A 27,500-nucleotide genomic window follows, 5' to 3' on the forward strand; every position below is an offset into this window, starting at 1 on the left:
AGGGATATAATATTTTAGTATTCCCTGCAACGATTCGAGAAGATGCCCGTCCCGTCTTTCGTGTATAAATGACTTGAGTCAAATTTGGGGTAAATATAGTTTTACTTTGGTGCTCCATTTCTTAACGACGTTCAGCCATATTGGTATAGGTCTCTCTCTCTCTCTCTCTCTCTCTCTTCTCTCCTCCCTCTGCTTCGTATTCTCTCTTCTCTTTCTCCTTCCTCTTTCTTTTTTCTCTTCTATGTTTGAGAGAGAGAATAAGTTATTTTGTGTAAAGATCGCTGACAGGTGAGATAAGTAATCAGATTTTGAGAAAAATCTTTTCACGATTAGATTATTGGAAACGGTAATCCTTAAGTTGATCTTCTTGGGTGGAGGACATTTTTTAATCGTCTACTACGAGGTTTTGGAATTTTTCTGCGCCTTTCGTTTTCCCTAGTTCTGTTTATCTTCATTTGCTGCTTTACTGTTGTAATCACTGACGTGCTCCTTAAGGGACTTTCCTTTCTGTAACTTGGTGTTTTTATATTTTGTTCCTTTTCTGTTTCTTTAACCGCTCAGCTGTTCCACTCTTATCATAATATTTTGTCGCTTTTATGTATTTTTTTTTACGGTTGTGCTGTTCCATGTTACACCTTCTGTATCATGTTTCTTTTGTGTAATTTTTCTATGTCTTGGTATATGGTATTGACACACCTGCAGCCCCACCTTCCTCTCCTTTGGATTATGTTCCCTTCAGGTATCCTTTTTTTAAACGTGTCTGAGATAATTAGTAACCTGCAGTTCAGCTTTTCTTTCCTTTGGATTATGTTCCCTTCAGGTATCCTTTTTATTAACGTGTCTGAGATAATTAGAAACCTGCAGTTCAGCTTTTCTTGCCGTAAGAATATGCACCAGCACCCACCCCCCCCCCCCCCCGCCCCACCCAGCCCCAGGCATTTTCCATCTTTCTCCATGTTCAGAGTACTAATTAAGGAAATGATGTTCTGTTCACGCTCCTCTTACTATTTCCTGTTCCGTTTTTCTATTTTATTTACTCGTCTCTTTGTATACAACGACCATTTGTTTTACCCCCAGTTACTTGTGTTCCCTTTATAGTTTTTTTAAGGAAGTGGTGCTCCGTAAATACTCTTCTTGCCATTTTATGTTCCGTTCGTGTATTTTATTTTTTTCCTCTTCTCATTGTATGTAAGTCGATGTATTTTAATTACTCTTCTCATTGTATATATAATGACCTTTTGTTTTGCTATCCTACCCCTCCACGACTCTGTTTCCTTTATATTCTTTATATTCTTTAAGTGTTTGATGTATAAACAAAAATGCAAATCCACCTCCGTCCCTTTAAAGAATGTTTACCCCACGTCATTTTTTTGTATTTGTTTGGCATATTTACAGGACTTTGGTTCCACTAATGCACAGCTAAATAAGCAGAAACAAATTATGCCGGACTAATGCCCTCCGTCGGAGAGGCGACCCCTTGGAACGGGTTCAGGCGACCCTGGAAGGGGTTCAGGCGACCCTTCGAAGGGGTTCTTCCCCTTCAGGGGAGCTTTGATTGCTCTGAAGTCGTTTATCCCAGTTCAGCGGACCAGTGAGTCCCTCCGCTTAATTGAAGGCACAAGTGTGAACCTCTCATCTGAGATCAGTAACGTTGTAGAGAGAGAGATTTTGTTGTGAGAATTACTGGCGTCTTTTGGAAGCCGCGGTTGTCACTTGAGGAAGATGACTATAGTCGATTCATTTAAGGTAGATTCTTGCGCCTACGAGACGTTTGTTTGGCGGCCTCTGATTGGCTGGTAGCGGGAGGCAGACTGCTCGCTCAGTGGGTCATATTTTCGTTTGTAGCTTAGAAAACTAGCAATATGTTTACATTTCTTCATTTATCTCACGTTTTACAAAAGATAGGAAAGTTTTTGGTCATACCAAAGGATTCGTATTAAATGTACAAATTAATTAATCTTTTCCTGAAATCAATAAGTTAAAATACAAAGGAATTTACAACGAGTAGAAGTGAAGAAGAGACATTTCATTCTTTATACCTGTTTTTATTCATCATCGGATTTTGCATAATTCATGAGATCAAAATAAAATGAAATCTTGTGTTTTAAAACAATAAATTAAATTCACCCTGAATACGCTGTGCTTTCAGATTTTAGATGCGTGTAATATGTAAAAAAGAGAAAATGAAGATATGTCTTATTATGTTGCATCCGTGCTTGACTCGGTTTGACAGTAGTGCCGAGAGACGCAAGATATCGTGGGGCTAGTCCTCTGAGCTAGAGCCGTTGGCGTGTTGGCAGTTGCCAATTGACGATATGAGAAGTTTGCAGTTTCGAGACTATGTATTTACCGAATTATTATGTCATTGCATTTTCTATAAATAAATGCATAGAATTCCCATTATGACTTTCGGAACATTTTTATAAATATATATATGTCCGTATTTCTGGACATATCTGATAAAAGAAAAGTAATAATATGATGGATGCATCTGGGTGTTGGCTTCAATTTAGTCTAAGTGAGAAATGTACATGCTTTATGAGGCTCACTGATAAATAACAGAACTTGTTTCTCTGGCCAATAACATCAAAAGCTTATGGTTTTCATATGTTCACTCAATAAACAAAAGTACAAATGTTTATTTCTTACCATAAAATTTGTTGACGATGTAACGAATATAATATACTGTCTTTTTCAGAATTGCTTGAGTTACTCTTTACACCAGAAATGTTTATCTCCTTTATATACATGTTACACCTTGACAACATGTCACAACAATGTTTAGGAAAAATTTGCTTAGTTTTTCTCCTGAGGTAGTGATTATTCTTGAATCACTTAATTCATACCTGAGTTAGAATAGCTCCCGTAACCGTTCCCACAGCCCACCATAATTGTATATATATAGTACATGTAGGATAATGAGACTAATCAGAAGACTGTTATATCTTCATCTTTTTAAACAAAAAGAATGGAAATTCATGCAGATATATTATGCCATAAACACAAAAGAAAGTCATACACAGTAGGCTTACATTGGTATGTCATTAGGCTATTGATATGAACAAAAAGAAATTAAAATTTTACAAATTTTCTTACGTCATCATTATTGTTTATTGCTCCACTGAGATTATTATTTCATATCACTCAATTAAGTCTCTGATATCTCTTTCGTTTGAAAATATATTCATAGAAGAAATTAGAAACAATATGTTGAAACCAACTTCATTAAAACTAAGGATGAGCTGAAGAGTGCGAAGTAGGTCCGTAGATTTCAAATTCATTCCTGAACTGAATTTCCCGCCCGCGGCCAACGATACCAGATGCATCCATCTGATTATTTACTTTTTTTTATCAGATATGTCCAGAAATACGGACATATATGATATTTGAGTAAAAATGTTCAAATGTCATAATGGTAATTCTATGCATTTATTTATAGAAAATGTAATGACATAATAATTCGGTAAATACATAGTCTCGAAACTGCAAACTTCTCATATCGTCAATTGGCAACTGCCAACACGCCAACGGCTCTAGCTGAGAGGACCAGACCCAACGATGTCTCTCGGCACTATTGTCAAACCGAGTCAAGCACGAATGTAACATAATAAGACATATTCTTCATTTTCTCTTTACATATTACACGCATCTAAAATCTGAAAGCACCATCGTATTCAGGGTGATTTTATTGTTAAATAACACAAGATTTTATTTTATCTTGATCTCATGAATTATGCAAAATCCGATGATGAATAAAACAGGTATAAGAATGAAATGTTTCTCTCCCTTCACTTCTTTACTCGTTGGTAAATTCCTTTGTATTTTAACCTTATTGATTTCAGGAAAACAGATTAATTCAATTGTAACATTTAATACCGAAATCCTTTGGTATGACCAAAAAGTTTCCTATCTTTTGGTAAAACGTGAGATAAAAGTGAGAACGAAATGTAAACATATTGGCTAGTGTTTTCTAAGCTACAAACGAACAAAAATTATGGACCCACCCACTGAGCGAGCAGGTCCCCTGGCCTCACCCGCTAACAAGCCCATAATCAGAGGGCCGCCAACCAAACAAACGTCTCGTTAGCGCAAGAATCTAACCTTAAAGTGAAATCGACTATAGGTGATCTCCTTCCTGAGATGTTGATGAAATGACATATTTTGTTTGAAAAAAAATTGTCTTTACTTTACCAAGGAATTGTTTCAGAAAAGTGAATGGCTAGGCGGTGTCTTGATGTCCTTCCTGAGAGATGCTGATGAAATTATATTTATATTTTAATAAAACAATTTGCAAATTTGTTTTTCTTGGGAATTGTGGTAAATGCAGATGGGCTATTTGCATATTTTAGCATTTCATGAAAGTGGATGGTATAGTCCGTCTTATGGAAACCAGTTGTCACTTAAGGTGAATGGGTAGGTGATGTCCTCCCTGAGATGTTGATGAAATAACATATTTCTAATAAAAGGATTTGTGAGTTGGCTTTTCCATGCGATTATGATGAATGCAAACGGCCTTTCTGTAAATTCCAGCACCAGAAAGTGATGTGATCATGAACTAATTAATTTCGTAATATTTCTCACTTAAGACCCCTACTACTACCTATCCAAAAATGATGACGTCATTTATGGTGACATAGTATCCTTTGGGACATATTCGTAATGGGAATTATCACAGCTTGAATTGTGGCATCGTACATAGGTAAGAAACCTAGGGTCTGGTCAGTACACGAATAGGTGACCTTCCTTTAATGCCACAGGCTATTAAGACATGATCTCCCGTGCCATTACTAAAGTTTAGGCAGCCCCTAGGAGTCTGATGTAAGCAACTACTGTTGCTCTGAAGTCAGGGTAAGCTAACAAAATGACCTCAGGACCATGTGATCGCATTGTTATTTTGTTCCTTTCATTAGCTATTCAAAGCTGGACAGTGGGCTTAATCACAAGTCCCGATTATTCGACACAAATAAACAAAAAAAGGCTCACAATGGCAGTTAGGCAAACCAGTTTTCTCGCATCAAGCTAATGCTTACGTTGAAAGCTGAATTGTCCTCCGTGTCAGGTTAAGAGCTGCAAACACTATTTCTTCTTTAACGGGTAACAAAGCGGGCTGCGTTTCATGTCAGGTTTGGAGTGTGTTAGGCCTAATGCCAGTTTGAATACGTAGGTTGTTTTCCTCAGTGTCCCCTCGGAGAAAGGCTTTCATTTGATAACAAATACTGTTTCCTTTACACATCTTATCAACTGACACACACTGTGGAGATCTACTGTAATCTAATCTTCTGTTCTATACCTGGGCTCAGATTATAGTTAAAGGAAGAAAAATTGCTCTGAAAAGACGCAGAGAAAACAGTCTTATTGAAAACGAAAACTAAACCGTCTTTGTGATGCTATGAAAACTTGGAGATGTATCTCCCCTGGTTGTATCTCACCTTACGAGAGGGATGCAGCAGTCCTTTAATGCTAGAAGTTTGTCGACAGTTGATTCAAATGATCCCGTTCTTAATGGATGGAGAAAGGGGGCAGAAAGGAGAGAGAGAAGAGAGAGAGAGAGAGAGAGAGAGAGAGAGAGAGAGAGAGAGAGGTTTTACAGAAAACGAGGGCTCTGCTAAAATATACGAAATATTGAAATGTTGTTTATTCAATTTTGTTATCAGAAGTAAAGGATCGAAAGGGGACCCGAGAGAGAGAGAGAGAGAGAGAGAGAGAAGAGAGAGAGAGATTTAAATAGACAGAAATAGGCTTTACAAAATGTAAGGATAATATAAAATTGTTCTTCAAGATTTTATCAGGAAGCCAGAACAGTTAGAGAAAAGTAGATGTATGAGTGTTTGTTTAACATCAAGGAAACTATATTAGATAGTAAGGATGGAGAGAGAGGTTTCATGTAGCCTAAAAGATACTAGCTGTGCAAAAAAAATGTCCAGTTAATACGAGTTTGTAGAAAAATTCAACATTTTGAAATTGCTTAGAAGCTAAAGATATTCTTGTGCTTTTTGCGTCAGAGAGAGAGAGAGAGAGAGAGAGAGAGAGAGAGATGGGGGGGGTGATGTAAAACCCTTGTAGAATGTATTGGAGCCCGTGTTCAAAGTTCCTGCAACTTTTTTTCTTTGTGAGTCTAACTAGGATTCCCCGGAGGAGAGGATGTAAATACTGCTGCATAAATCAGAAGGAAAGACTCTATTGGAATAAATGAACTGCGTGTCGGTATTTACATTTGCCGGGGAAAAAGTGTTTGCTTGAATGTGTACCTAATGAAAAAAGTTTCCCCATGCATTCTCTCTCTCTCTCTCTCTCTCTCTCTCTCTCTCTCTCTCTCCTGACTTCAAGATAACATCTTGAATAACGCGTTCATATTTTCCTTACATTTTGTAAAGCCCCTTGCTGGTTCTCTCTCTCTCTCTCTCTGAAGATACACTAAAAACCTCTCTTCAGTGTTCAGATTAGGAGTACCATCGAAGGAAAATCCATGTAATGCGGAAAAAGTAGTAGAAGTGTAATGCATACAAAGTAGTGGATTGATGTTCTAACCACCTAGTGCATCGTAAGTACCCCTCTCTCTCTCTCTCTCTCTCTCTCTCTCTCTCTACTCCCTCTCTCTCGCTCTCTTCCCCCTCTCTCCATCCTCTCCTCCCCTCTCTCTCTCTCTCTCTCTCTCTCTTCAGGCGTATGTAGTGTGATACGTCTCTACTTGTATATACTACATTCGTTTGAAGTGCCAACAGCAGGTTTATTTTATTGAATTACTAAATTCAATTATCATCTTCCCTTGGAGGAAAGTGTGTAATTTGATAATGGTTCAGAATCTTTTCGTAAGTCTCTCTCTCTCTCTCTCTCTCTCTCTCTCTCTCTCTCTCTCTCTCTCTCTCTCTCTGCTTTGTCTTCTTCCTTCCTTGTTGTCAGAATTGCAGAGCAGGATCACTCTTTCTTCTTATTTAATATGATTAATGAAATAAGCATTTTTATCATCTGGAGCATGGAGTCTTGACCTTTTCCTGACTCCAGACCCCCATGAGTTGCCCTTTGCTTAAGTCCAATTGAGTCGTATATGTTGACAATATAATTTAATATACCCACTTTAGTGCCACTTTAGATATAAATATCTAGAATTAGAGCATACAAGAAAATTAAAAGCATTCTAGGTTTTATATAATTATTTGTTTACTGAATGTACCCATGTATACATTGACACATTAAAATCAAATGTATGCAAATGTCCAGCGATCAAGTCCCATGCCCACAACTATGGTTCTCACGCCCTCAAGGGGTATGGATACCCACTATTAAGAACCCCTGGCCTAGGGAATAAAATCTAACATTTATCTATCCTTATTTATCCTGATTTTGATGTGGGTGGAGGGAATGCTCGTCCGGCCCCCTCCTGGACAAAAAGATAAATCCCATCCCGAGTTTTTGTGCGTAAAAGAAATACCTTTCTTTCCTAACAAGTTTGGGGATATTTTGACCACGTCTCTCGCTATAAGAAACCGGGTTCCTTTCCTTCGACCGGAGTTGCTAAAAGCTGGGGTTTCTCTTATGTTTCCTCTAACCTTTGGTTAAAGGATATTTTTCCTTCACTAATTTACAAGAGAATTTTACCTGATTAAAATTTAATATTTTTCCTTCACAAATTTAGAAGAGAATTATTCTTCGTTAAAATGTATTTTTTTCCTTCACTAATTTAAAAGAGAATTATACCTGGTTAAAATTTAATATTTTTCCTCCACAAATTTAAAAGAAAATTATTCTTCGTTAAAATGTAATATATTTCCTTCGTTAAAATGTAATATTTTTCCTTCACAAATTCAATAGAGACTTTTTCTTCGTTAAAATGTAATATTTTCCTTTCACTAATTTAAAAGAGACTTTTCCTTCCTTAAAATGTAATATTTTTCCTTCACAAATTCAATAGAGACTTTTTCTTCGTTAAAATGTAATATTTTTCCTTCACTAATTTAAAAGACTTTTCCTTCCTTAAAATGTAATATTTTTCTTTCTCTAATTTAAAAGAGACTTTTCCTTCCTTAAAATGTAATATTTTTCCTTCACAAATTTAAAAGAGACTTTTCCTTTGTTGAAAGAGACCTTTAATCTTTAAAATGTAACATTTTTCCTTCACTAATTTAAAAAAGTTTTCCTTCCTTGAAATGTAATATTTTTCCTTCACAAATTTAAAAGAGAATTTTCCTTCCTTAAAATGTGATATTTTTCCTTCAATAATTCAAATGAGAATTTTCCTTCCTTGAAATGTAATATTTTTCCTTCACTAATTTGAAAGAAACTTTTCTTTCGTTAGAATGTAATATTTTCCTTCAATAATTTTAAAGAGAATGTTTCTTCTTTAAAATTTAATATTTTTCTTTCACTAATTTAAAAGAGATTTTTCGTTAGTCAAAATGTGATATTTTTTCTTCACTAGTTTAAAGGAGAATGTAAAATGTAATATTTTTCCTCCACTAATTTTTTAAAAGAGACTTTTGTTAAAATGTAGTATTTTTCCTTCACTAATTTAAAAGAGACTTTTCCTTTGTTAAAATGTAATATGTTTCCTTCACAAACTTAAAAGAGACTTTTCGTTTGTTAAACTGTAATATTTTTCCGTCACAAATTTAAAAGAGGCTTTTCCTTCCTTAAAATGTAATATTTTTCCTTAAGTTAAAAGAGACTTTTCCTTTGTTAAAATGTAATATTTTCGAATAATTTAAAAGAGACTTTACCATTGTTAAAAAGTAATATTTTCGGTGGCATTGATTATACGCTGTATAGAAAATTCGATTTCTTCGACGCATTTTTTTTTCTCCTCCATAAGAAAAGCAGCTTCCCTCTCCAGAGGAAGGGAGAAATCCATTTCTCCACCGAAAACCTTCGATATCTTCCTAATGATTCACTTAATAGAATCCGATTTCACACCCAGATGCCTCCCGGCCATAAAAAAGATAAAAGAAGCTTTTGTTTCAAACTTAAAAAAAAAAAAAAAAAAATTTCTGCCTCAGCGCCTAAATCACTTGTTAGAACCTGTTCCTGCTCCTCCTCTTTGTTTTAACTCCTCCTCCTCCTCCTCCTCCTCCTCCTCCTCCTCGTCATCCGCCTCCTCCTCCTCCTTCCTATCATCCTCACCCTCCTCCTCCTCCTCCTCCTCCTCCTTATCATCCTCACCCTGCTCCTCGTCATCTTCTTCCTCCTCCTTATCATCCTCACCCTCCTTCTCGTCATCCGCCTCCTCCTCCTCCTCCTCCTCGCCCTGGCTCCTCAATTACTTTCATGGCTGTCCTCACCATAAAAAAAAACTTTTCTACCTCAACGCATAAATCACCTGCTAGAACCTCCTCTCACTAGAACTTCCTCCTCCTCCTCCTCCTCCTCCATCCTCCTCCTCCTCCTCCTCCTCCTCCTCCTCCTACTCAAACACTCGCACGCCCCTCGATGGCCGCGAGAAGAAATTCGGCGTGACCTCTCGTTGCAAAGCGTCTCAACAGAGACAAAAGAAAATATCCATTTTGCAGAATTTCTCTCTCTCTCTCTCTCTCTCTCTCTCTCTCTCTCTCTCTCTCTCTCTCTCTCTCCCTTCCCTCGTCTAACGGGACTTCGCTTCATACCCTTTTATAACACGCGTCCTTGCCCCTTACTCGCCCTGCATCTCTAATCCCTTCCTATCCCTTCGAGGTTCCCCTTCCTTTTGTTCGAGGCTGGTCGATGTTGCTTCTGTTGCTGCTGCTCTTGGTTTTATATATATTACTATATATATATATATATTTATATATATATATATATATATATATATATATATATATAAAGATCAGAGGGCAGTCTAAACATCTTTGTTAGTGCTGACGTTTCAAGACGGCAAGTTTCATTTTCAAGGCTGCAATAAAAGAATAGATGTTGTAGATTATAAAAACAAAATAAATTACAGGATGTATTTGTTTTTATAATCTACAATATTTATTCTTTAATTACGGCCTTGAAAGTGAGACTTGTCTTGAAACGTCGGCACTAATAAAGATGTTTTTTATGTAGTAGTCTGTTTCCACTCCCACTGATCTTCATATTTCTGACTGTTCACCTGAGTGTGTGTGTGTGTGTGTATATATATATATATATATATATATATATATATATATATATATATATATATGTGTGTGTGTGTGTGTGTGTGTGTGTGTGTTGTGTGTGGTGTAATTAATATACCTGTATATATGTATATATATCATATATACATATATATATATACATACATACATAAATACATATACATATACGTATATATTTATATATATGTAATATATATTATTTATATTTTATCTGGCTTGGAAACGAGACATACATCCATGAGCATAATTATACACTTTCCATGATTACTGCGAAAAGCTGAAACATATTACACATTCAAATCGATAATCACACGTTACTAAATATCTCTCTCTCTCTCTCTCTCTCTCTCTCTCTCTCTCTCTCTCTCTCTCTCTCCTCTTTTATCTGAAGGGCCTTATCTCCTCGTCCCTCGCTTTTTGATCCTTTTACACTCAGTTGCTTTCGCTATTAGTGACAACGAGTTGGACTGGTTTGGGGGAGGATGGGGGCGAGGGGGTTGCGTGTGCCTGCAACAGCGATTATCATTATGCAAGTTGCAAAGATGGGGGATGGGGGGGGGGGGGGGGGGGGCGATTGATTGATTCAGAGAATACGATGAAACGCTGATTATAATGGCATCAAATGTTTTATATTCGATGTTTGCTGCCATTTGTGTAATATGCAGAGCATTGCAGTAAGTGGCTTTCTTTATGATTTGAATCCGGCTCTTCAGAGATGTTTGATCGTAGCGCTGCTAGTTGTAATAAATTAGTGGATTAACCGTCAAATGAATATATATATGTATATATATATATATATATATATATATATATATATATATATATATATGTGTGTGTGTGTGTGTGTATGTGTGTGTGCGCGTGTGTATGTGTATATATAATGTATGCGTATATAATATATATGGATAGGTACAATATTATATATACACATATATATATATATATAATATATTATATATATATATATAGTACATAATATATTATATAATATATATAATATATATATATATATTATATATATATATATGTATATGATACATATATACATATATATATATATATATATATATATATATATATATATATATATATATATAATATTTATATCTTAGATAGAAATTCAATGACAAAAATATGTCCCAGAATTTTTGTTTTTTGTTTAAAGTGATACCAAGTAGTTTAAGCTGAATGATGAAGCTACAGTTAGAGTTTCGTTTTATAAATGTGTGGACTGTATTTTAATGTTTTTCATTTCGTTTTCTCTGCAGGTCCATTTGGCGGGCTCTCCTGCTGGGCCAGGTGGCATCTCTGCTGATCTGCGCCACCGGTGCCTGCTGTCACCTGCTTAATAATACCTATCACCTACAACTGCCGGCAGGTAAGAATCCAGGGTATTCAACTCTCGCATCTTGTCTTGGGCTTCTCTCTCTCTCTCTCTCTCTCTCTCTCTCTCTCTCTCTCTGGATTCAGTCCTTTGCATTGTTATTCTACATATATTTGCGATGTCCTTTTTTTAATATAAATAAAGCAAATTAACCCGTTGTTGGAAATTACAAAGCAGTATAATGGAAATATTCCACTTCGTTAATTCTGTACTTTATATGCGGTAATGTTTGAAATGTACAGTAACCAATAATATTGTTATATGATGTTATGATGCTTGTATTTTTATAACTGGTAATGGTTCCTGTCGGTTATTCTTTTTCGAATTCTGAAATGACCATTCAGGATTTGAACTGAGGTCGTATAATTTCGCAAACGCGCCAAAGAAAAAAAGTGTAGAGTATAGTTCACGCCTTGTAGACTCCTCCTACTCCTCCTCTTCCTCCTCCTCCTCCCTTCTTCTTCTTCTTCTTCTTCTTCGTCTTCTTCTTCTTCTTCTTGTTCTTCTTATTCTTCTGCACGCATACGTGAAATGAATGTTGTAACGTCTTGTTGGTTGATGACGTGAGTCTTGAATCCAACTTTCTCTCCAAATGAAAACTTTCAGTGGTGACAGTCACACGGTATTTTTCCCACTTCTTTTGTTGAACCAGGGACATTTTTCCTCTTGTGGTTTGCGAAATATGCTGTGAAATGTTTCCCACGCTGTTGTATATCTGAAAGCATCAGAGAAGTAGCCTTTAAGAGTATTGTGAGAAGGAAAACTGGTTGCTGGGTTTTTATTCTTTTTATTCTATATTACTTTTTTACAAAAACCGAAGCCATTTAGCTATGTTTTTGTCAATTTATATCAAAATCTATTTGTTCGCAGACTTCATTATACCTAATCCTTTTAATGGACTATGGGTACAAAATCTAGCCGCCGCTCAACTTCTAAAGCATTATACAAAGTAGTAGATATAGAAGTATGTCAGGCTTGAGGTACAGCTAATTCATTGCTCACATTAGGGTTTTTTGTGGGCTATAGCATCAGTTACATGAGGAAAGAGCTTTTTTTATTTAGTTTTTCTCTAACAAAAAATTTATGGTGGTAGAAAACAAAACGTAATCTAAGAATTAAGTTTGGATCATTAAAGATTGGGATTATTTGTTTACCATTTGGTACATATTAGATATTCATTTAAAACGTAGTTTTTTTTCTGTGTGTGTGTTCAGCAGCGCGTTTGCGTGTGTGTTTGTATGTCTATATGAAGCAGCTAGTAAAGATTTCAAGTCATTTTAATTCATCGCAATTATTCTTTCATTTATCTGACAGTTTTTCTTAATACACAGAAATAATTATTCTTTCATATATCTGACAGTTTTTCTTAATACACAGAAATAATATATCATTCATTTGAATGCTGAGTTTTTTTTCATGATATGTATATCATAAATATAATCTCTTTGTAAAATTAGGTCACAATTAGATGTCTGCGAAGTGGTTTTTATTTATTTTTTTATATAATATCTCCCTCTTTTAATCACCAGAGCGTGACTTACGTATCTTGCCAAGACTGGCTAATTATTTCTCCCCTCTCGCTCTTCATCATCAAAAGAGAATGGATTAAGAAATGTACGGAAATCTGGAGGAAGAAGAAGGAGAAGAAGGAAAAAAGGGAATGAAGACTTTATAATAAAATGTTCGACTCTTATCATGCAACTTCACTATATAAAATTACGCACCTTTACAAAGTCTCCTTTGAAGTGTTTGAGAATATCCTCGAGACACTGCGTCATGTTCATACCAGAATATAAGAAAAAAGAAGGTTGAAAAATATATATTATTATGCTAGGGCTCGATGGCACTCCAAACTTTCGAAAACTCTGCCCCGGCCAACCAACGCCACTTCCCGTCTCTTGATTTTTTCTTCCCCTTTTAAGAATCTCTTCAAAGTTTAATTTGGCGAACCGGAAGAACCCCCAAATTTTCGTACTGAGATTCGTTATCATGTGTTTTTTCGTTTTACCTTCTGAGGTATAAAGTTTTTTTTTTTTTTCCTGAGGGATGCGTTTTTTCCTTGTGAGATTATTTTTACTTTTTCCTTAGATTCTAAGGTATGACTTTTCCTATGGTATGAAAGATGAGTATTTTCTCTTGTGAGATTTATTTTACCTTCTAAGGTATGAAGTTTCTTTTCCTGGGGTATGAAGTATGAGTGATTTTTCTTAGGATTTTTTTTTCACCCTCTAAGGTATGAAGTTTTTTCTGGGGTAGGAAGGATGAGTATTTTTTTCTTATGAGTTCCTTTCTCAAGGTATGAAGTTTTCTTCTGAGGTATTAAAGATAAATGTTTTTTTCTTATGAGATTTTTTATGCATTCTAATTTATTCAGTTTTTTCTGTGTTATGAAGGATGAGTTTTTTTCGTATGAGTTTAGTGTTTTTACCTTCTGAGGTATTAATTTTATTTGAGTATGAAGGATGAGTGTTTTTCTTATGAAATTAGTTTTTTCACCTTGTGAGGTATAAAGTTTTTTTTCGGAAGTATAGGATGAGTGTTTTTTCTTATGAGATTATTTTAATTTCTACGAAAGGAAGTTTTTTTTCTGAGGTATGAAGGATGTTTTCTTATGATATTTTTTACCTTCTGAGATAGAAAAGTATTTTTTTCTGAGGTATGATAGATGAGTGTTATTTCTTATGACAGTTTTCTATACCTTCTAAAATACGAAGCTATTTTTCTTGCTTAGGGATGAAGTATAAGGGATTTTTTTTAAAGATTTTTTTTTCCCTTCTAATGTCGCTCTAATGTATGAAGTTTTCTTTCTGAGGGATGCAGATTGGGAAGTTTTTCGTAAGAGATTATTTTCCAAAGGTTGATTTTACAAGTTTCAAACTTTCCCGGGCATTAATTAGCAGCGCAGCTATAGCAGATTCACATCAACCGTGCATTTGATGTCTAGGCCAGTCCCTTACGACGCTCCTGATTGGTTGTTGATAAGCCAGTCACAGAGCTGGAAACTCTCAGTCTCTCTCGAGAGTTCACATAGGCAGTATGTATGTTCCACCTCCCCTGAGGGACACTTTTGAAAGACGTATGTCTAAAGAGAAGTGGAACATACATCCTGCCTATGAGAACTCTCGAGAGAGACTGGGAGTTTCCAGCCCTGTGATTGGCTCATCAGCAGCCAATCAGAAGCGTTGGAAGGGATTGGCCTAGACATCAAATGCACGGTTGACGTGAATCTGCTATAGCTCATTGTTCAGTTAGTTGCCTATTGCTTCTTGCAACTGAAGTTGGTCGGTTATATATATATATATATATATATATATATATATATATATATATATATATATATATATATATATATATATATATATATATATATATAACAGTTTCGTTCGTGTCCCTCTGTCCCTGAGAAATATCCTAAGTTTGTTGGGTGTTCCATAGGAATTGTTCCAGTTTTTAAACGGATCCAGAATTGTTTTCAAGATTACGTGAGGCTACAATACACGTTGAGTGTTTTGTCAGATTTAGTTTTAGATTATTTTGTGTTAAATTTTTTATCTTTATTCTTTATTGTTTGTTAGGTTACCATTTTATATCGGGTGACAAGAATTTTGTGATCTATAAGTGTGAGCGTTCATTTGCTTGTTTCTTGATAAACAAATAGTATTTAGTTTCTGACGTACATAAGATGTCATCCCACCCGCGTAAAGCGCTGTGACTTGGCTTTAAGAAAATATGACTCGTCTGTTGGTTAACATTAAAGAAAATATGAAGCTTTTGTTGGTTAACACTGATCTTGTAAATAGATTATCGTGGTTTGTGCAGAATATGTGAGAGAAATGTGCGCTCTAGTGCCAGCTGCTTATTAATTTTTGTTTTCTTTTGTCTATAGATTTTATTTACATTTTTCTCCTTTGGCGGATATTCTTCTAAAATCGTCATTTGTACTACTGCTCCTCTTACAGCTATTGATGTCATTGTCATTAGAGACTAATAGTATTTATAACATTATTTTTATATGAAATATGATATCGTCTATTACTTCGTAGACTTTTGTTGTGCTCTTTCAGAGTTCTAGATTGAATTAATCTAATTATTATTATATTATAAATAATATGAGCCTGTTCTTTCGTAGCTACCTTACGGCGCAAGGCTCTTTTAGTTCGAATAACTTATGCCTTAGTGACGTTTAATGCAATTACTCTCGCTCTAGCAGGTAAATATAACAAAATTAACTTCAAAGGCGCTATGAACGGTCGGCAGCATATTAGTTCAGATGGCTAAAATAACTTAGGTTTTATTAGATATTACATAGGTTTTAGTAGATGTACCTTAGTGCTGGGTCAATCTAGTAGCAGAGATGACGGAGTTTAAAAAAATACTCACAGGAGCATGATTCTTAAAATTGAGGCGCATATCCAGTTTGTAACTGTACAAATCTATGTAGAAGTAAAGCTCTTTGTATGACTTCATTTCTAACTATTTTTTACTGGTATATAACTGTGGCGCTGTTCCTCCATGATAGAGATTTTTATAGTATGATCATATAGACCAGGCTGTTGGTATTGATTAAGCTTATGCCAGCACATACTGTACCCTTAAGTGAGGTAAGATGTGATAGGGAGTAGGAGGTTTGTTGGGGACCACAGGGCTCAATCTACCAACAGATACAATATGGACTTATTAAAGTGTAATAAGATGGGACAGGGAGTAAGAGGCCTGTTTTGGACCACCGAACTCATCCCACTGACAGATACATAGTATCGACTTATTGACATTGAAAACATAGGTGACTCATATCTCCGACGAGTATTATGACTGAAAATGTAGTTCTCCTTGAGAAAAGGAGAACTTTAATTTCTTTTACTTCTTTTTCCTTATATCAACATAAAAAGGAAATTATAATGGACTGCTGAAATGCAGAAACAAAGTCATAACGGTAAAATGAGTAAAAGATCCTCTAATTACCAAGTATTTGAAAACCCGCGATTTCCCCTCAGCGCCTCAGTGGCGTGATCGGTACGGTCTTGGCCTGCCACCTTGGTCGGCGAATTCGATTCTCGGGTATTCCATTGAGGTGTGAGAGATTGGTATTTCTGGTGATAGAAGTTCACTCTCGACGTGGTTCGGAAGTCACGTAAAGCCGTTGGCCCCGTTGCTGAATAACCACTGGTTCCATGCAGTGTAACAACAGCATACAGACAAACAAACAAGCGATTTCCCCTAGACAGGATTTAATTCTGGTTCCATGCTGTTTAGGAGGCCTCATATCCCAATGACATTTTCAGCCTCATAAATTTCCAACGCAAGATGTAACACCGACATGGGTACTTACCTACCATAAACAAAAAAAAAATAGTTCCCTAGACTCTTGAAGAAGAATGATTTACCCGCTATCAGAGTAAGATATTACCACCCCATTCCATACTTGGAATCAATGCCACCCATCACATAACTCTATTCAAACACCCTCGCCCCCATCCCCCAGCCCTCCCCCCGCCCTCCCAACCCCTTGCGCGAGCTCGACACTGGTAGGTCTGATAAAAGAGCTGTAAAGATATCACAGCGGAGAGGCCGCCTCAGACCTAGGATAACATCTCGGGTTTCATCTCGAACTCTTGTGAAATCTGCGGGACCATTTTTTACCATTATTATTTTTGTTTTTTTTCCCCCTTCGAACTGTATCTTCTTCTCAAATCTTTAATTTGTAACTGTTCTTAACGCAATTACTGCCTGCTTCGGGTACTTATATTATGCCGAATTGTATAAATAAGAGTAGTTTTTTTATGATTTTGTAAATATAATGACCATGAATAATTCTCACTCATATATATATATATATATATATATATATATATATATATATATATATATATATATATATATATATATATTATATATGATATATATATATATATATATATTATACACATACATTATATATATATATATATACACACATATATATTATATATATAATATATATATATATAGATATATATATATAAATGAACACACATAAGCAACCTTGCCAAGAGCGAAAATTATTCGTGGTCTTGACTGAAGCTCTACGGAAATCATGAAAAAAATTCTTATTTATGTAATTACTCTATCTAAAAATGCTACTAACACGCAGTAGTTGTAGTATGAACAATTATAAAGAAAGATTTGAGAAGAATATACGTCCAAAGGGGAAAAAAATATGGTCAAATAAAAGGCTCTTGCTTGTATGTGTGATTCTGCAGAATTGCAGAATTACGTACATAGGTTAGTCAGGCACAAAACATTTATTCATTCTATTAATGCAGAATACATATTCAGTTTAAGAGCCTGTAATTTCGTGTCTTTATGCTCCTCTGGGGTTTCCTTGTATGCCCTTTTTCCTCTTGATGCACATACTCTCCCACATAAGCAATTAACGCCATTAACTCTTCATCCTCACTTGTATCTTTACCTCAGTAGAATCTCATTTGTTTTCATGGCTGCGAGAATAGTTTGTTGAACTAAATTACATAAAACTTAAAAATACCTCCCCTACATCTTCTATCGAAAGGTCTTATGGATTGTGCCTAAGGCTTTAATCGTCTTGGGTGAGCAATGAAAGTTCTTGAAGAACGATATTGACGGTAAAACTTTAATGCAAGTTATTTATCCACGAAATAATGTCAAAATTGTTGATAGTCTAGGTTACCTTTAAATGCTCTGTTTCAGAAGAGAAGCGCATGGATAGCAGTGCTTTTTAAGGTATGATGATAGTGTCTCCAATGCACAGAAAACTGAGTTCATTTATTGTAATTTGAGTTGATACTTATCATATAACTAATCCCCCCTCCCCTTTTATTTTTTTTTTTTACCTTCTGTGGCGTTTTATGATATCAGAACTGGACCTTTCGCTTTGCTGTGTGTATTTTAAAAAGATGATACGTATGACGAACACGTTGAAGGCAATGGCGAAGTGTCCAAGACCACGCAAGCTGTTTTCTTCTTCTTCTTCTTCTTCTTCTTCTCTTCTTTTTGATACAGCTATTATTCCCAATCACCCGCTACAGTACCATTTTAAGTACTCTCTCTTTTATTCTTTCTTTCTCTTTCCTCCATGGATGGGCCGCTGTTTTCCCTGGAGATCTGCCAATCAGATTTCTCAACCGTTTCCCAAGACCATCTAGCCTTGTGACGAATACTAAAATTATATCTCTTTTAGGTTAAAGAAGAAAGAAATCCACTTAGATAACTATACATATATGTTTAAAAATAAAATTATAAAGAGAGCTTTCAAGACTCTGCACGATTCCCGTTTTCAGTCTGGAAATGGGAATCGTGCAGATTCTCGAAATATCTCTGTTTAACTTTATTTTTAAATGTATTTGTTAATTTGCATACCTGTGGATTTGTTTCTCAGTTTCGAAACTCATGTTGCTATGAGTATTTTTTTTTCATTTAAGGTTCAGGTTACCTTTCACCATTTGACGATAATTCACACTTTTTCCGTCTAGCTAAGATTTTATTGAATATATATAGAGTGTATATGCGTTGTACGAACAAGTAACATTAAGTCTTCAGGCAGTTCTTGTGCTAGCACCCAAATACAAACATACACATGGGATTGTACACAGGTGACTGCATCGCTAATTTTTCCTTTTTTTTTTTTTTTCGTAGGACGGAATTAATTCCATTTCCGCCAGTTCAGTGCTTTTAATCCTGTTATTGTTTTACATCTTTCAACCAGTGCTTTAATTCCTATTATTTTTCTCCCGTTCAACCAGTGCTTTGATTCCTGTTATTTTTTTTCCACTTTCAACCGGTGTTTTCATTCCTGTTATATTTACCCTTCCAACCAGGACTTTATTTCCTGTTATTTTTTCCCTTCCAACCAGGGCTTTATTTCCTTTTATTTTTCACTTTTAACCAGTGATTTAATTCGTGTTATTTTTCCCTTTGCAACCAGTGGTTTAATTCATGTTATTTTTCCTCTTTCAACCAGTGCTTTAATTTATGTTATTTTTTCCCTTTCAAACGGTGCTTTAATTCTTGTTATTTATTTTACCCATTTCAAACAGTGCTTTAATTCCTGTCATTTTTCTTATCCCCCTCAAACAGTGCTTTAATTCCTGTTCTTTTTTTTTATCCCTTTCAACCTGTGCATTAATTCCTGTTATATTGTCCCCTTTCAACCTGTGATTTAATGACTGTTATTTTTCCACTTTCAACAAGTGATTTAATGCCTGTTATTTATTCCCCTTCCAACTGGTGCTTTAATTCCTGTTATTTCTTTTCCATTTTACACCAGTTTGAAAAAAAAAACCAGCGATGCGTTTTCGTGGCATTGAGTCATGGCTACGTTGATCTTCGGAGATTAAATTCCACCGCCGGTGATGAGAAGGTCTTTCCGGAGCCGATGCTCCCTCGCGTTTGTTTCCTGAAGAGTGGAAATGGTTTTCCCGCTCCGGGGCGTTAGAAGAATTGTCGCTATTCCCAAAGTGTGTAAGAGAGGTTCGCGGAGAGGAGAGGGAGCTTTGAGTGAAATTGTATGCTTGTGTCAATGTGAATATATTATATATATATAATATATATATATATATATATATATATAATATATCGAGCTACAATGTCCTTTAATATCTAATTCGCTCTACCTCGGAATTAATTAATATTTTCCATATATGCTTAACCGAAGGGGAATTTTTTCTCGATATAGACTTGCCTGGATCGGGGCGCGATCCCCGGGAGGATCCTTTCAAATCCAGGAACGTCAGTGAAGCTTTTATACCTACTACACTAACCGCGGTAGTGTAAGTAGGTAAAAGCCTTCACTGACGTTCCTGGATTTGAAAGGATCCCGGGATCGCGCCCCGATCCAGGCAAGTCTATTATCGAGAAAAAATTCCCCTTCGGTTAAGCATATATGGAAATATATTAATTCCGAGTAGAGCGAATTATTGATATTAAGGACATTGTAGCTCGATATATGTATATGAATCACGGAAAAGTGATATGACTTATATATATATATATATATATGTGGTGTGTGTGTGGGTGTGTTGTAATATATATGTGTATATAATATATATATATATATATATATATATATATATACACACATATATGACACACTACACTACCGCGGTAGGGTGTAGTACAAAAGCTTCCTGACGTTCCTGGATTTGAAAGGATCCCGGGATCGCCGCCCGATCCAGGCAAGTCTATATCGAAGAAAAAAAATTCCCCTTCGTTAAGCATATAGGAAATATAATAATCCGAGGTAGAGGAATAGATATTAAGGCATTGTAGCCGATATATGTATGGAATCCACGGAAAAGTGATCTGGGGGGGGGGGACTTATATATATATATATATGTGTGTGTGTGTGTGTGTGTGTGTCGTATATATGTGTATATATATATATATATTATATACAACATATATATATATATATATTATATATATATATATATCTATATATATATATTATATGTTTGTATACATATATACATACATACAAATATATATATATATACTATATATATAATATATATATATATATATAAATAATATATATATATGCATATTTACATACATACAAATATATACGTATATATATATATATATATATATATATATATATATATATATATATATATATATATATATATATATATATATATATATATAGTACATTAACGCGCATATAAGTTTCATTCAGTACTCAAAAACAGTCCCTTGAAATATGGACCCATTATTCATTCCAGTTACGAATCGCAATGGGGCATTCCGCTCCAATTTATAATTTGTTTGTTTACGGCGCCTTCCGGGCCATCTAATGATCCGCCTAATATCCTGTGATAGGATTTTCCCCCCAAATTCCGACGCGGGCGGGCGGGCGGCCCGGGGGGCGTCGGGGGCGCTGCCGTAATTGTTTCGAGCAGGTCCTCTTAAACTCATATTCCGAGTTCATTTTCGATTCGAGGGCTACGGTCGGCTTCATCCACTGTTTTGTTATTCATATTAGCCCCCCCGTCCTGAACTGTTGATTCATCGGATGTGCGGCGCTGAGAGAGAGAGAGAGAAAGTAGAGGAGGGGGAGGCGGGTATTATAGGACATTTTTTGAAGGAGGGTTTTTCTGTGAGGGTATGAGGAAAATCAGTTGGGAAAAGTATTAACAAATATTTTTGTCCTGAACTGTTGATTCATCGGATGTGCGGCGCTTAGAGAAAGAGAGAAGAGAGAGAGATTAGATAGAAGAAAGAGAGAGAGAGACGAGAGAGAGAGAGAGGAAGAGTAGTAGAAGGAAAAGGGATTATTAGAGAGAGAGGCAGTGAGAGTTAGATGAGAGTAAGGAAAAGTATTAACAAATATCAGGAAAGGAAAGAAGGAATTCAGGATTTTTTTTAGTTGGAAATTAGGGTCTTAATTATATTTTTTGAAGTGAGGGAATGGAAAAGAAAATAATAAGGAAAAGTATTAACAGATATTTTTTTTGAGAGAAGGAATCAGGAAAAGTAGTTGGAATAGGTATTAATTACAAAAATATTTTTTGAGAGAGGGAATCAGGAAAAATATTATGAAAAGAATAATTTAGAAATATTTAAGAAAAGGGATTTTTCAGTGAGTTAATGAGGAAAAGTTGCAGGAATAGGGAATTGAAGAACAATTTGAAAAAAGGCGATTTTTCAGTAAGGGAACAAGGAAAAGTAGTTGGAAAAGGGCATTGTAGCAATAAGAAAAAATAAAAACAGGAATTTTTCACTGAGGGAAAGAAGAAAAGTAGTAGCAAAAGGTATCAAAAAATATTTTGAGAGACAGAATTAGGAAAATTAGTAGGGAAAAAAGGGTGATTTTTTAGGGAGTGAATGAGAAAACGTAGTAGAAAAAGGGCCTTATATAAAATTTTTGAAAAAAAGACTTTTCAGCGAGGGAATAAGGAAAAGAAATGGTTATCTATAATATTTTTTAATAAGGTGGTTTTCCAGTGAGGGAATGAGGGGAAAAAAAATAAAAGGAGGAAAAAAGGAATATAAGAAGTATTTTTCAGAATATTAGGAAAATTATGAAAAGTAGCTGGAAAAGGTATTAAAACAATATTTTTTGAGCAAAGAATTAGGGAAAATTGTAATATAGAAACTTCTAATAAAGGTGATATTTCAATGAGGGAATGAGGGTAAAATAGGAAAAGGTATAAAAAGTATTTTCAGATAGAGGAAATTATGAAAAGTAGCTGGAAAAGGTATTAAAACAATATTTTTTGAGCAAGGAATTAGGAAAAGTAGTAGGGAAAATGGTAATATAGAAATTTCTAAAATAGATTTTTCAGTGAGGGAATGAGGGGAAAATAGGAAAAGGTATAAAAAGTATTTTCAAATAGAGGGAATTAGGAAAAGTAGGAAAATGGTTTTACAGAAAAATTAGTGAGGGCATTAGGAAACGTGGTAGGCAAAGATATTAAAATAATATTTTTGGAGGGAGGGAATTAGGAAAAACATTGGGAAAAGAATGTTATGGAAATTTTTAAGAAAAATTATTTTTCAATTGGGGAATTAGGAAAAGTAGTAGGAAAAGATAAAAAAAAAAAATTCTTTGTGAATAAATTTTTCAGTTTGCTTTTCGGGATCAAAAGGATCGAGCACGTTCGAGCCTCGCTTGATTGATGAATGAAAGGAAACAAAAAATGGTCTGGAAAAATGTAAAGCAATTTTGAATCGTGTTAGTGTAAGGTTCAGTTAATACGAGGAAGATTTTTCTTTTTATTATTGAATGAAATCGTTACTTGGTTTTTTATTTATCCTTAGTATTTGAAGTGTAAAAAGATTCAGTTTTTTTCTTTATCCTTAGTAATTGAAGTGTAAAAAGATAACAGTATTAGTGGAGAAGTGAACACTGAGTTCATCCATAGAATAAAAAGAAATCTAGATATTAGTATTGTATATTATGTATATATATGTCGTATGTGTGTTTTTGAGTTTGTGTACATTTATAATAAGAGGTAACCAATAATGTGTAGAAATCATGCAGATGTAAAAACCGTTATTTTCTAGCTATGCAACGTTCTCTTTCTAGCTTTTGTTCGGGAACTGACTGAAATCTTTAAAGAATCCATTGTGTAATTTTTTAATTATATATATATATATATATATATATATATATATATATATATATATATATACTATATATATATATATATATATATTCGTACATATATTCGCATGTCTTAAAAATTTACTAGTTTATTATACATGTAATATATTTATATATATCTTTATTATATACGTATATGTAACATATAATTTAATTTATATATTATATTTATATTATCCTTATAATATTATAATAATATATATATTATCGATATATAATATATACATATATATAATATATGTATATATACATATATATATATATATATATATATATATATATATATATATATATATATATATATATTACATACAGTTCTACGAGCACACATTAGTTATATGAGAGAGAGAGAGAGAGAGAGAGAGAGAGAGAGAGAGAGAGAGAGAGAGAGAGAGAGAGATAACAGGCAGCCGGCCGCCGAGAGAGCTTTCCTATCCTCACTCAACAACAATTAATTTTTGAATGCAGAGAGATCCGACTTAGTTCCACGACTATGCTACACAATTTCCCCAAGTCTCCAAGGATGCAGTTTTACGGCAGCCGCTGTCTTCTGCCTGTTTATTTGACGTTTGGCTTCGGAATTTGGTGCAGTGGTTTCTTCGACGCAAATGTATATAACGTTATTCAGTGGTTCACTTAATTATGTGATTTGAGATAGTCATCGGAGTCAGTGTATGTATGCTTTTAAAACCCCTTCCTTTTGCTGTCTGTCTCGTTCTTTTATATATATATATATATATATATATATATTATATATATATATATATATATATATATATTATATATATGTGTGTGTGTGTGTGTGTGTGTGTGAGTGTGTGTGTGTGTGCGTGTGTGTGTGTGTGTTTGTATGTATACATGGATACAGAAAGACAGACTCACGAGATTGTTTTAGTTGTATATGTTGGTAACAAAATTGTTGTATACCCTTATACTTTATACATAAAACCACCAACACAGAATTATTCAGGAGAGAAGTGGAAAGTGATAACTTATTTATGTGTATGTCTTACCTTTCATTCTCCCATCTCCTTGTCTACATCTTGTCTTCAGTGAAGTATAGACAAAAAAAAAGTATCTGTCGTCTCCCGAATAGACGATTTAATTTTTTCCCGTAGACGATAAATATTTTTTAATTGAAAAATACTTTTAATGTGTATTTTTTAGTTCTTCAAAATGCAATGATTACTCCAAAAAATTCCTTTTTCATCTCTACGACTTTTTAGTTTTGTTTTTTAAATGAGTTCCTTCAGTTCTCGTCCAAAGAAAATTATGCTCCGCCTTTATATAGTAGTAATCTCTAGATGCGTGCTGTTGATTCTGCTAGAGATTTATATTCCCTATAGCAGTTTTATACCCAATCTTTTAATTTTTTAAAAACACTTTTAAAAATTGTTAGCAAAGAAGATTTTTTGTAATGTTGTACCATCATAACTATTATTCTCTTTTTTCCATTCCGCCTAACCGTTCTCTTATTATAATCTTCTTCCTTTGTCACCTTTTCCTCCATTTATTAGAAAGACTAAATTTGGAAAGTATTGCAAGTTTCCGACTCCATTTTCCCCAAGAAATATATAATCTCTTACAAGTACAAGACCATTGCTAGAACTTCCTCCAAATAATTGATTAGTGAGAGAGAGAGAGAGAGAGAGAGAGAGAGAGAGAGAGAGAGAGAGGCGAGATTAATGGGGTAAGACATGTCTTTTAAACTCATGTCAGGAACATATTGCACCACGATGTAATTAACCGCGCTGGAGTTGATGATATACCATTACGATCGCAGCTTCCTCCTCCCTTCCCCACAGGCATCTCACCCCCCTCTACCCCCTCACCCCCATCCCCATACCCATACCCTTCTCCCCATTTTTCCTGTGTGTAGCTTTTGTGTCTGTTCTTGCATGATCATTTAACAAACGATATGTCTTAGAGAGGCTCCACAACACACACACACAAATACACACACACTTATCCACACTATATATATATATATATATATATATATATATATATATATATATATATATAATATATATATATCAAAAACAGGGCTAGGCGACGGCCAGCAAGACACATCAGTGCGAGGGTGGACCAGGGAAACCAATTAATTCCAACATATTGCTTTATTTCCGACGTTTCGTAATAATTTCTTTATTACATCTTCAGGGATCTGTTGAATAATGAATAAATTACTAAAAAAGTTACTGTAAAAACTTAAACTTTCATAAGAAAATTAAAATTCATTACATTAAAATTTCATAAGAAAATTAAAAATTCAATACATTACAGCTAAAAAAAAAAAAAAAAAAAAAAAAAAACACCAGACACACACACACACAAAAGAACCAAAGGCCGCTGACTCCAAACCTTATGTGGAGAGAACAAAAGACAGAATGCTTACAAAGACAGTTAACTTAGGTAAAGTTGAGTAGAGGAGGTTTGGGTATTTAACTGTGGGACTAGATCCCTGAAGATGTAATAAAGAAATTATTACGAAACGTCAGAAATAAAGCAAGATGTTAGAATTAATTGGTTTCCCTGGTCCACCCTCGCACTGATATATTATATAATATATATATATATTATATATATATATATATATATATATATATATATTTGTGTGTGTATGTATGTGTGTGCGCGCTTGCCCATGCATATATATGCATTTATATTATGCGTGTGTGTAAATTTTCGTACGTATTATAACATTAGTCTTTAGACATTTCCATAGAATTTAGTAGTTGTTAATAAGCACGGTTTCTTTTATTCTGCCTACATTGTCACTGACATATGTATATATGTGTGTATATGTGTGTGTGTGATCTCCTTTATTCTGGTGTTTTTAAGACCTTCGCATTTTTGCCGTACCCACCTTGTCCTTGGGTTCTGTACCGTCCGTGCAGGCTCACGCTTTTGTGTTTTGACTTCGGAAACAAAAGATTTTATTGTATCTCCTTTCCTCTGTCTTCTGTGGGTTGTTCCTGAATTTGTCACAAAAGTTTTGGTCTTTGTTGTGGCCCTGCTCTCTCTCTCTTCTCTCTCTCTCTCTCTCTCTCTCTCTCTCTCTCTCTCTCTCTCTCGTAATGTTTTATAAGCGTTCAATACTTTTTTTTTGTGCTTACACACACACTCGTGTATATAAATATATAATATATATATATATATATTATATATATATATATATATATATGATATATATATATATATATATAGAGAGAGAGAGAGAGAGAGAGAGAGAGAGAGAGAGAGAGAGAGAGAGAGAGATTACATATATACTTGTACAAATACATACACGCACAAATTTATGTATGTATATATATAATATATATAATATATAAATTTGTGTGTATGTATTTGTCCAAGTATATATATAATCACGCTAAGATATTCACATCATACACAAGCGAACGTTATAGCAAGATTCTATAACCCCCCGTTTTCTAATTCAGAACGTTTCCAGGATAATTCTCTTCGAGTGTTTGTTGACCAGGGCGCTTCCGATTCATTCCAATTGAAATAAATTTTCTCCTAGCAATAACAGATACTTTAAATCTCGTTGTAACGCCACTTTCCTCCTCTGGATTCCTATGTTGTGTATTTGAAAGTAAGGAGAATTTAAAAGTAATTAATGGAAATTCAGGAAAAAGTACTTTTTGGTAGTGAAATTGAAACTCAGGACGAATTGCTTTCGGACAGTGTCATAAACTTGATGGAGAAATATTGGTAGCTTGAGAAATGAGGGGAAGTTTCGTATCGAAATGTATTAGAATTAGGGGAATACTGCCTAAAGTGTATTTGAATGTAGGGCGAATATATTTATTGAAATTGCATCAGTTATTACTGAGAATTTAGTTTTTGAATTTCTTAGGCGTATATTGAAAGTGAAAATAAGAAAGTAACTTACATA

The 27,500-nt window shown here is 34.6% G+C and overlaps 1 protein-coding gene across 6 annotated transcripts in view; it reads left to right on the top strand.

The window, feature by feature from the left end:
- Positions 1-27,500, top strand: part of LOC135198481 (solute carrier family 35 member F2-like) — a 360,961-nt gene that overhangs the window by 182,688 nt on the left and 150,773 nt on the right. For all 6 annotated transcript variants that reach the window (XM_064226058.1, XM_064226059.1, XM_064226061.1 and 3 more), the window contains exon 3: positions 11,357-11,466. In XM_064226058.1, coding sequence (XP_064082128.1) covers positions 11,357-11,466 — 110 coding nt within the window. The remainder of the gene's footprint in view (positions 1-11,356; positions 11,467-27,500) is intronic.

This window comes from Macrobrachium nipponense, chromosome 22 (genome assembly GCF_015104395.2).
Source record: "Macrobrachium nipponense isolate FS-2020 chromosome 22, ASM1510439v2, whole genome shotgun sequence".
NCBI classification, from domain to species: Eukaryota; Metazoa; Arthropoda; class Malacostraca; order Decapoda; family Palaemonidae; genus Macrobrachium; species Macrobrachium nipponense.